Source organism: Amphibalanus amphitrite, unplaced genomic scaffold (genome assembly GCF_019059575.1).
Source record: "Amphibalanus amphitrite isolate SeventyFive unplaced genomic scaffold, NRLGWU_Aamphi_draft 000375F_arrow, whole genome shotgun sequence".
Lineage (NCBI taxonomy): Eukaryota > Metazoa > Arthropoda > Thecostraca > Balanomorpha > Balanidae > Amphibalanus > Amphibalanus amphitrite.
In genome coordinates, this window is record NW_024881869.1 from 426,848 (window position 1) to 437,833 (window position 10,986).

General features: G+C 48.7%; 1 protein-coding gene across 1 annotated transcript; it reads left to right on the forward strand.

Moving 5' to 3' along the window:
* The first annotated feature begins 5,294 nt into the window (after positions 1–5,294).
* Positions 5,295–9,030, forward strand: LOC122389874 (atlastin-like). The gene is made up of 2 exons (XM_043382334.1): positions 5,295–5,577; positions 6,731–9,030. The coding sequence occupies exons 1-2, from the start codon at positions 5,569–5,571 to the stop codon at positions 8,546–8,548; spliced, it is 1,827 nt and encodes a 608-aa protein (XP_043238269.1). The 5' UTR covers positions 5,295–5,568; the 3' UTR covers positions 8,549–9,030.
* The last annotated feature ends 1,956 nt before the right edge of the window (positions 9,031–10,986 follow it).

Sequence of the window (10,986 nt, forward strand, 5' to 3'; positions counted from 1 at the left end):
GTTTTAATTTTCGGGGTTATGTGCTTACCTGATTGACCTGACTTTGACCCTGGCCAGTGGCCTATGTTTGACTGACCCCTACATTGATCTGACACTCTTTTAGCACTTATATTAAGGGTTTTGACAGTTGTGACAGTTGTGACAGATTGTTTAGGACCAACTGTTGACTGAATTTATTTAGGACCAACTGATGACGATATAATCGAAACGCGAAACGCGAGGCACCGATTGCGAGGTTCTAAAGTCCATGCTACTGAAAGCCCGATTTCAAGTATTTGACCTGATCTTGACCCGACCTGTGACCTCGAAATTCAACTTTAAAGTATTCATGTGAATCGTCTCGTCGTGTTCTTCTTTCGTTTGCCGCGCCTCGTGCGTTTCGCTGCGCCTATTTGTTCGCGAGTTATCGGCTGGGGGCGTTGAACGCCCCCCCCCCCGGCAAACGGCGGATGGGGAAATACCCCAGCAACTGCCGGGTTAATCTGACGCATGTTTTGTCATTTGATCGTCATTTTATTTCTTACTTTTTTGCCCAATCTAAAAAAAAAAATCATGAATACTCTTTCTCCAAATTTTTGACCCTTTATGACCAATAGTAAGACACTGTGCGTCACTACGTTGATATTTCTCGCCAGAAAGCATAACAACAATATCCATTCAGTAAAAGCAGTATTCAAAACATGTTCAAAATGCCTCGCGATATCGATAACATAAGGAAAGACATAGGCGACTTATAACATGCTTGCAATGATGACGTCACACATGCGTGACGTGACGTGACCTCGTCATTTCTGAGTTACTGTATGATGCACGAAGGACACTGGTATACCTATGCAAAGTTTCATCGCAGTCGGTCTACGCATTAACAAGTTATGGGCAAAACATTTTTTCGCGTTGACCCCCGGCCATCCGTGAGGCCGTTTCCAACCATAGTGTGCACCCGTAGGGGGGGGGGGCGTTTCGGCCCCCTAAGATCTCGGAAATTTACCGGCCGATTTTCAAAAAATTCCAACAGCGTTCGATAGCCCCACCCGGGAACTACCTTGTGACCAAATTTCATTGACCTAGGTCAAACCGATGACGTCGCAGGTCAGGTCAAAGGTCGGATTTTCACCGTTCACAGGCATTTCAAGAAATGTGTTGTGAAATCGAGTAAATTGGTAAGTTATTGAAAACCATCGATGGCACATCGTTCGTCAAACGCATACTTCGCTATCTGAGGTCACTGATACCAGGTCAGGTCACAGAGGTCATGTCACTGGGGGGTCACAATATGAAAGTGTCGTGTGATACATCTTTTATGGTCCATTTTACATGACAAATGCGATAATGTGGGTCAGGCAGCCTTTGGGGCCAGGTTAGGTCACGTTTTGGTGAAGGTCAGGTCATAGTCCTCTCCGTGGCCGAGTGGGTAAAAGCGCCGGAATTCGACGCTTAGCCGGAAATGAGAGCCCGGTTCAAGCCCCGGTGCGGGCGGCCACATTTAGCTCCTACGTGTAATGGCGTGCGTGTCTGTGGCAGGGGCCGCACAGAAGCCAGGTAACGTGAGTGAGCGGAGGGGACCGTGTCCAGTCGTGAGGGCACGTTAAACGTTCGGACAAAATTCTGCCATACAACTGGAATTGCGCGATCGGGTAGTGGGGTCAGGGTCAGCACAACAAGCTATGCTTAGTGCGGGCTCTGATTCCTCAAATCCGCCCATTCAGCCATTCGGACTAAATTTATATATAAAAAAAATATTAGGTCAAATTTCAAAGTTGATATTTTTGCATAAAATGGGTATCGATTCGATGCAGCTCGTCACGAGGAGTCCAATAGTGGTCTTTGTTTTGCCCTACGTGGTCTAGAATTGCCAAAAATTGAGTTTGAAAATTTGACGTCATCATTTTTGAAGTTTTTTCTCTATAACTTGGCCAAAAAACGAGATATCGATCTGAAATTTGGTATGTAGATATAAAACGGTAGGTACAGTCCACAGCAGAAGTAATATGGGGTTTCAGTCATGGGTATGTTCTGCTTCTGAAGCTTAGGAACGATTAGCCAGACTACAATGAAACTTTGAATGTAGCTTATATGTTTCGTCACCCTTGCAGCTGCAACTTTAGCTATTGACATCTTCTTTTCGATCACTCCGCATTAAACAATCGCCAGTCAAAGCCAACCGTTGAGATTGGTGAAACCCTAATTACTTTAGCGGTGGGCTGTACTATCACATATATTCCGGTTTTTCGAAACTCAAAAAACTATTTGGATCTTTTGGCTAATATATCCAAAAAATGGAATTTTGTTATTTTTTGGGGTCAAAACTCAAGAATTTCAAAAATTCGAGATAGCAGTTTTGTCGCCCTGTCAATTCTACACCTTTTATTTCTGATCATTTTTCTGTATCTTCAAAGCTGTAGGCCTGACAGCTCTTCTCGCGAAGGTCTTTTTTCGGTCGAAAATTGCAGAACATGACGTCATTCTGACGTCATTTGTGGCCAACCTATCGTAGCCTCTGAAATTTTTTTGTCACAATGTGTAAAATTGATGCCCGGAGGGGTTCTGAAAGTTTGGTGGCGATATCTCCAGCCGTTTAGAAGATATCGACGGAAAAGGACAGGGGGCCGTTTCGGCCCCTCCCCTACGGGGCGCGGGTTAACTGGGAAGGGGGGACGCAATTGCCTCCCCAGTCCCCAGTGGCCAACATTCCCCTCCCGGCCCAATCAAAACGTGAACTTTTTACAAAGTATACATTTTATTTATTTATTATTACATTCTCTGCAATACGCTTTTGTGATGGTCGGTTTAGCCTCCAGCAGGGGCGCGGAAACTGCTTTCAGACGGGGGGGGGGGGGGGGGGGCACACCACGATAGAGATCAACCTAAAGTACCCCCAAATCTAGTTTTCTCACCGGTTTTAGGCCACTTATTTTTCATCCCTTGACTTTTGCAACAAAAAAAGAAAACATTTGCATAAAAAGTGCGGTATTCCGTCTCAAAGTTGTGGGGGCACCACTCCCACGGCCCCAGAGTTGTGGGGCAACCTGCTCCCACTGCCCTCCCCCCCCCCCCGGTTCCCGCGCCAATGGCGTTCAGAAGAAGAAAATTACAAAATAGTCGTTTTCACGAAAAATGTTTTTCCGCAATAGCTTTTGACTCAAAGGAGTTACGACCTTACCTTTGCCAGCATCGTGCTTCTGTCGTCGAGACGCGTCAAACACATTATAAGTTGACCTTGAAAGGTAATTTTGAAAATTTGACCTCAGGTCAAGGCCATTAGGCCATCAAGGACCTGACCGGGAAAGGTAATGCTGCATATCAGTATCCGGTCGAGCTGAACACATGAGGTGTTAACATCGCTCTGGCATGTCTCTATCAAAAGTTGTTGTCAAAAGACTCATGGGGACCTGTCATGACCTGAGATGACCTCAGGTACACAAAGAGGGGTCACGGGCGGATTTTCCGATTCGGTGCGTCATTTTTACCTGTAAACCTGTGTTTGAGTGCTTACAACGACTTTTTTAGAGTGTTTAGAACGACTTTGACTTTTCACTTTGAAGTTATTTTTCGGCTTGCTGAGCGTGTAAGGCAGAGGGCTATTGCACGGAAAAGCTAGTTTTGTGATTTTCGGAGCGCTAAGTAGCAAATTATCAATTGGCAGCTGGCCAGCCAGTGACCCAACTCATCTGGTCACCTGATTATGGGTGGCGAAGTAGTGATAAAGATAAAAACATCGTGTTTGACCCCCCCCCCCCCTCTCCCCGAAATCCCTTAGACGAGGCCCTGTACAGTCGTGTACATACAGGTTGATGGTCCGCCACTCTTTATCCACCGGGTTCCTATGGCTCAGCATTGACAGCAGCCGCCTGGTACCGGTAGGCTGTGCCGCATGACCCGAGAGTGAAGCGGCACAGCCTACCCACACTGTATGACACCGGCTCGGGTCGCCTGGTAGAGCGATTTGACCGGACGCTGCGTTACACCGGCTGGGGGGAGGGGGGGGGGGGTAAGGGTCAGGCCTGTCTATTTGGCTCGGCTCGGTGGATGAGGCGGGCTGGAGTGTGGTGTGGGGCGGGGGTGATGTGGGGAGGGAGTGAGCGGACCTGGGGCTGGGTGTGTGTGGTCACTTGTCGCATAGAACCGATCGTAATCCACCCTCCAAAAATTCGCTTTAGAGATATCACAAAACCCAGGGGGGTTCAAACACCCATCTCCCAAGTGGGGTGCGAAAGGACAGGTAAGGGTCCATACGGTCTCCTCATGAATTGCAGCAAAGAAAGAAAACAGACCTGTCACCAAATAATCTTTCTGAAAAGTGGACTAATCGCATAGCCTCGGACACAGAAATAAACATCCAGCACGCGAAGCGTCTCGAACCGGGCCCCTCACTGCCGGTCAGTTTGACAGTCCAGCACTCCTACGCTGAGCTACACCGGATGGTGACCTCGGCCGGGGCAAAGTCTGGCCGGGCGGGCGGCGGGGCCGGGAGGTCGGCAGCAAAGTCAATGAATGTTTTTGTGGTTTCGGGTGCCGGTCGCTCTAGCTTGGTGAAATGATGATGGATCATTGGCAAAATTTTCAACGTGGAGTCCCGGTTCGAGCCTCATCGGGGCTCCGGCTACTTTTCCGAGTTAGGATCTGGTTTGATTTTAGTGGTTGCGAGCCATTTATACGGTTTTATATCTACATGTCGATTGTCGATTGATTGATTCATTCATTCATTCGTTCATTTAATACATGTCGACATTTAGCATACGAATTGACATCCAGGATCAATCCGATCAATCTACCATTTTCATAAGCGTATTGCCTAAATATCATGCATAGGTATATGTGGCACAAGACCTATGGTTGCCTCGATACCGTGCCAAATCACGTTTTGCACAATGCACAAGTAAATTATATTCGCTGGGTCTTCCGTGCATTGTGCTTAGCAAAAACAGGAATGCAATTGTTAAGCGACGCAAAATGTGCAATGCAGCAAGTGACCACACACACCCGCCCAGCCCCCATGGTCCACCAACACGCCCCACACCACTCGCCAGCCCACGCCAACCACCGAGATGAGCCCCTCCCCCCGCGCTGGTCTGACGCGACAGCTGGTCTACAAAGCGCTCCACCCGGCGACCCGAGCCGATGTCAAACGGCGTGGGTAGACTGTGCAGCTGCACTCTCGGGTCATGCGGCACAGCCTACCGGTACCAGGCGGCTGCTGCCAATGCTGAGCCATAGGAACCCGGTAGATAAAGAGTAGGGGACCATCAACCTGTACACGACTGTACTGCGTCCGCAGCAATCAGCATTCGTCAACCGATGCCAATGCCTCACCACTCGGACAGTGTGTGGGCCGCCCGGGGAACGGGGAACTACCGATTTCCACCTACTGTTTATTAAGCGGCCTCCGCGGGGCGGGCCCCCCACTCCGAATCACGGCTGCATTGTCGCGCAGTCCCAGCCGTCCAGTCTTCAGGTTAGGTCGGCAGCAGGCAGTGACAGGTGCACAAGTCATCTTATTGTCTTGATGAGCTGAAGAGCTGAAGGAGAGTTTTCCGTCGACAGCCGGCACGACTGGCACAAATCGGCACCATGAGTCAGGTGAGAGAGGTCAGAGTGCCGTATGGAGTGGCGGAGAGTGCGGTGTCAGGGAGTGATTGTAAAACAAAATTAGTTAGGTGGGAGTTTTCAAATCACTCGCACCGCCGTCAGGTATTAGCTGAGTGGTAACGGGTGAGTGTCATGCTATATAGGTACCACAGGTCTTTGTAGCCAACGCAGGACGGTTACCTACCTAGGTAACTACTCATTGCTCAATGCTCAATGCTTTACTATGTTATTCAGATGGCGAACAGCGAACATAAAACAAGAAAAATCACAGAGGGGGTATTCTGCGTTTAGGGTAGCTCGTGCCATCTATACATACACTGGTTGGCAGCTACCCAATACGTATTTGGCATCCTCATATAACAGTAAACATATGCTAATAATCTGCTAATGTCGGGAGCTAATAATCTGCTAATAAATGCTAATGTCGGGAGCGACTTAGGTACAAGGTGCGTGCGGAAGGGGTTACATAGGTACGGCTCTCGCGGTAGGTTTTGCACTTTTACATTTCCGGTTATATCTCAGAAACTAATCGATCTACGATGAAGCCATTTTACACGATCATGGCCGGCTTGTTACCCAACAAGTCGATCGTATCTTCAACACTTAAAAGCTTAAGTCGACGAAGATATAGCCTGAAGTAGGTACACTAAATTTTCTAGGTGCAAAACCTACCGTTTAAAACCCGCGAGACCTGTACATGATCAATGAAATTGCCAAGTATTTTGAGCCTTTCCTTTAAAAATTTGTTTTCTTACTGCGCATAGGCGTAGGAACAGAACAGCCGAACAGGGGGGGGGGGCGGGGCCATGGCCCCCACTTCTCAGACATGTTTGAAAGTGAAGTCTTTATTTTTTATGTAAATACAAAAGTAAGAGCAGGAAATGGTTCAGCAAGGTGAGATGAGCACAAAACTGCGAATAATTTCTTCATAGGGTTATTGCGGCTCCCACAAAGTGACATTGAAGTTTCGCTGCCCCCTCCCCCCCCCCCCACACACACACACACTATCCGTGAGAGTCCTACGCCCATGCTACTGCGTCCTGAACGGCCAAGACATAAAGTAGGTAGGTATGCGTAACATAGGTATATCAGTCACGACAATATTAAGGTTAAGTGTTAATCTACACCTTTCCTTACCTTTCAGATACCTGTCAGTGCCAAGCAGATACTCAAAGAAAATGGTACTGGAGGCTTCACGCTCTGTTCGGAGACCCTGGAGAGCATCCTTGGGACAGAACACGCCGACAAACCCGTGATAGTGATATCAGTAACGGGTACAACCGACCCCGGCAAGACAATGATTTTTGACATGATGCTACGGCATCTCGATCCATCCACAAGGAGCACAGACGATCGTGGCGGCTCTACGAGAGGAATGGACGGCTGTCCATCACGCAACAGCGGCATCGAGTTGTGGCCGCACCTGTTTCCCGTGACGTTACCCACCGGGGAGGAGGCCGTCATCGCGCTCATGGACACCCAGGGCGCCGCTGATGACGCGCCGCGGTCGCAGGCGGTGCAGTTCCTCGCCACTCTTCTCAGCTCGCTGCAGATCTTCAACGTCGTGGACGACTTGAGTGACGATGTTTTGGAGCAGCTGAGGCAGTCCATAGAGTTTGGTCAGGCGCTGTCGAAGAGTACCGTCACCCCGGCCTTCCAGAAGCTCATGTTTCTTGTGCACCATTGGAAGGCGACAGACGAATTTCCACTCGGTGCTGCTGGGGGTGACCACCTTGTGACGAAATGGCTCCAGAACAAAAGGACAGATGAGCAGATCGAGATGGTGCGCCAGCATATCCGTGACTGCTTCAGTGACATTCAAGGATTCCTCCTGCCGCTTGACCCACTTCGTAACGGAGTCTCTCGTTCTCCTTCCAATTTGTTTGAAGAACTTTCGGGTATTCATTACATGGAATTAGTCTCTCGACTTTGCAACGAAGTCATGGCATTACACCCCAAATACCGGGAGCTGATCCAAGAGGCTCTGGCGCCAGAGAATCTAGCCATCAAGGTTGTCGCGGGTGAGCGCCTCACCGCTGGGGACCTGTGCAGGCTCATCACCAAATATGTGGAACTGTTCTCCAGCGAGGAGCCGCCGAAGCCGGAGGACGTGGTGTACGCGACGATCGCTTGTCTGCATCCCGCAGTACAGGCCGCCAAAGAACAATATGTAGAGGCGATGGCCAGTGTGTTTCGTGAGGGTCAGCCCGCGTTGAATGACGACGAGCTGATGAGACAACACAAGGAAGCCACAGCGAAGGCAGAGGCAACCTTCCACGCACAGAAAAAGACGGGAAACGACTCTCTGGTACAGAACGGCCTGAAGATACTGCTGAAAGACATTGAGAAGTGCTTTGATGATATTGATCATGAGAACACTGGCAAACGCAAGAAGGAGGAACAGGCAGCTGAAAAGAAGAACAATGAAGGGAGCCAGCAGTACATCATAGAGCTGGTAAAGACCTGTACGGAGATGTACATCAACGCGATGAAAGCTGTTGCCGACGTCGACGGCTTCGTCACTCGAGACAATTTAAGAAGGGCTCACGCCACCGCCAAGGAGAATGCGATGAATAAGTTCGACGTCAGGAGCAAAAAACATACAGTCGAGTGGGACAGTCGCTTTAAGTTGACATGTGTCATCGGTGCACGCTTTCGCCTGATTCAGCACCACAACGAGGTCATGAAAGACGCTAAGAATCGACAAGCCGTACGTGGCAACATGAAGGCCGTGGAAGTGGCTCTCAAAACCTACCGAACTGTGATGAGCTCGACGATCTCTGGGGAAGGCATGAACGACGACGGCCTTATGGGCCAGCATAACCGGTCACTCGGGGTAGCCGTCGAAATTGTCAAATCGCTTCATGAAGGGGATGAAGATACGGCTGAAAAATACGTGCAGGAACTCAAGACGCTCATCGGTGAGGAGTTTAAAATGATCAGATACAGTCACAAATCATAGAAACCCAAAGCAAGGAGGAGCCAACCGCTATGTGTGATAGAGTGAGTGTTTCACAATTTGCCACCACGAGCTGGTCGTGAACTAATTGTATGGTCGTGCGGTGGCAGGCAGTTTGAAGGCCGATTGGTGCGGCTGTGACAGTATTTGTACCGGCAGCAGCGCGGCGTCCGAGGAACGTGTCAGCGACGTCGGGCGTAGGCACAAATCAGGGCAGGAGAGATCGCAGGAGACGGACGATGGTGACGCCATGGGGGACGCACGGGGGCGATAGCGGGCAAAAGTGATCGTGGTGTGGTATGGCATGGCTGCGATGATAGTGGGAGTCAACCGGCGCGTGTGGCGCCGTCTTCAGCTTGAGCTGCTGCTATTACCTATATTTCACTCTTCAAATCCAAGAACAAGGATGGATGACAGGCTTTAATTTTATGGTTTGCTATAGGATGCAGTTGCAATGTGCGTTGTGTATTTTACATATAATTATTGCAATTACCATGGAGGACTGGAGGAGTTTGTGTTATCATACGGATCGAGATTGTAGTTCATATAGTTATACTGTGATAATGTGTGCTTAGATGCAATGTAAATAAAGTTAAGGCCAACAAAGTTGACCGAAGAGTACCTATACAGGGTGTCTCAAAAGCTCGTTGACAGGTACCAGCCATGCTTTTTTGCTTTCTTTTAGACACAAAATCCCGACAAAACCACACGATGGACAGGTTTTGGCCGTTTACAAAGCAGAACCTCTCCTGAGGAAAACACTCCGCAACCCAGCGAAGGTCTTGGCATGGGGAATGACGATTGACGAGCGTTTGGGATTTGCAAAATTTGCACAATGTGTCTAAGAAACAGATGGCCGACACATTCTTCTACGATATGCTGCGAAAAATTTTCCCCTGGCACTTCCCATTTGTTCAGGAATGGGGTTGTTTTGAAAAGGAAAATGGTGCTTGGGAGGTCGGCGCCAGTCATTCATGAAGGAGTTAGCGCCAGAGAAGACCTACAAAATACTCACGGATGGTGTCGATGCACGCTGTCGGCTTTCAGGGAGAAGCGGATGTTGCCGGGGAGCTCGTCAAACCTAATTCCGACGCAGAAACTGCAGGGGATTCCCTTACAAGAGCTTGAAAGCTGGTAACCTTTTATCAGCCTCCGGCAGCTGACGGAGCGACGAAAATTGGTATGGGCAAATGTTTGTGGAGATACAGCAAAGGGTTTGATTTCCAACCTCCCGAATCAGTTGTCAAAGCATGCATATTTGTCTAGTGTGCACACAGACACAAAAACCTTAGATTTTTGGCCGGTTCTTATATGCTTTATGGGCATGGGAAATGTGTATACGAACTTTTGAGACACCCTGTACTTCCCTACCAACGTATGGTGTGCTTACATTTACACCTCGCTCTCCCGTTGTCATGACTCGTTACTATCTGGTGCTGGTTTCTGATTCTAGTGCAGCCTTTGGGTTAGTCGTGAATCGTGACGTGATTCCCGGTGCGTCCTTTCTCCCCCCCCCCCTTGGGTCACCGATTGTTCAATTATGTACAGTGAACCTATTTTGCGCCGCCATTCAACTCTTTCTGGTATAGGCGCGGGAGCCGGGGGGCAGTGGGGCAGCTTGCCCCCCCCCCCCCCGCAACTCTGGGGCCGTGGGGGCGGTGCCCCCACAGCTTTGAGACGGAATACCACACTTTTTTTGAAAATGTTTTCTTTATTGTTGAAAAAGCCGAGGGGTGAAAAATAAGTGACATAAAACCGGTGAGAAAACTAGATTTGGGGGTACCCTAGGTTGATCTCTATTATGTTGTGCCCCCCCCCCCCCCCCCCCAGTCGGAAAGTAGTTCCCGCGCCCCTGCTTTCTGGACCGCCTCATTAAAGCCATGTTCTCAGATCCTGTCACTTAACCTTCTAGGTGGTGGGGGGCATTTTTTGCCCCCCCCCCTTAAGTTTTTTCAATATATATCTAGAACCGCTGCGCCGATCGTCACTTAACTTTCAGTACCCTCCCGTGAATAGCTATTGCACATTGTGACCAAAAAGTTTTCCAAAGGCTATGATAGGTTGGCCGCTAATGACGTCAGAGTGACGTCATTTTTGCCAGTTTCGACCCAAAAAAAAATGTTTCGCGGGAAGAGCTGTCAGGCCTACAGCTTTAGAGATACAGCTAAATGTTTCGACATAAGAGGTGTAGAATTAGGAGGGCTACAAAATTGCTATCTCGGATTTTTGAAATTTTTGGATTTTGACCCCAAAAATAAAAAATAGATTTTTTTTAATATAATAGCCGAAAAATTCAAAAAGTTTTTTATTTTCGAAAAAAACGGAATATATATGATAGTACCTACCACGTTCTATCTATATACCGAATTTGAGATCGATACCTCTTTTTTGGCCAAGTTATAGCGAAAAAAACTGTTCAAAATTGATGACGTCAAATTTTC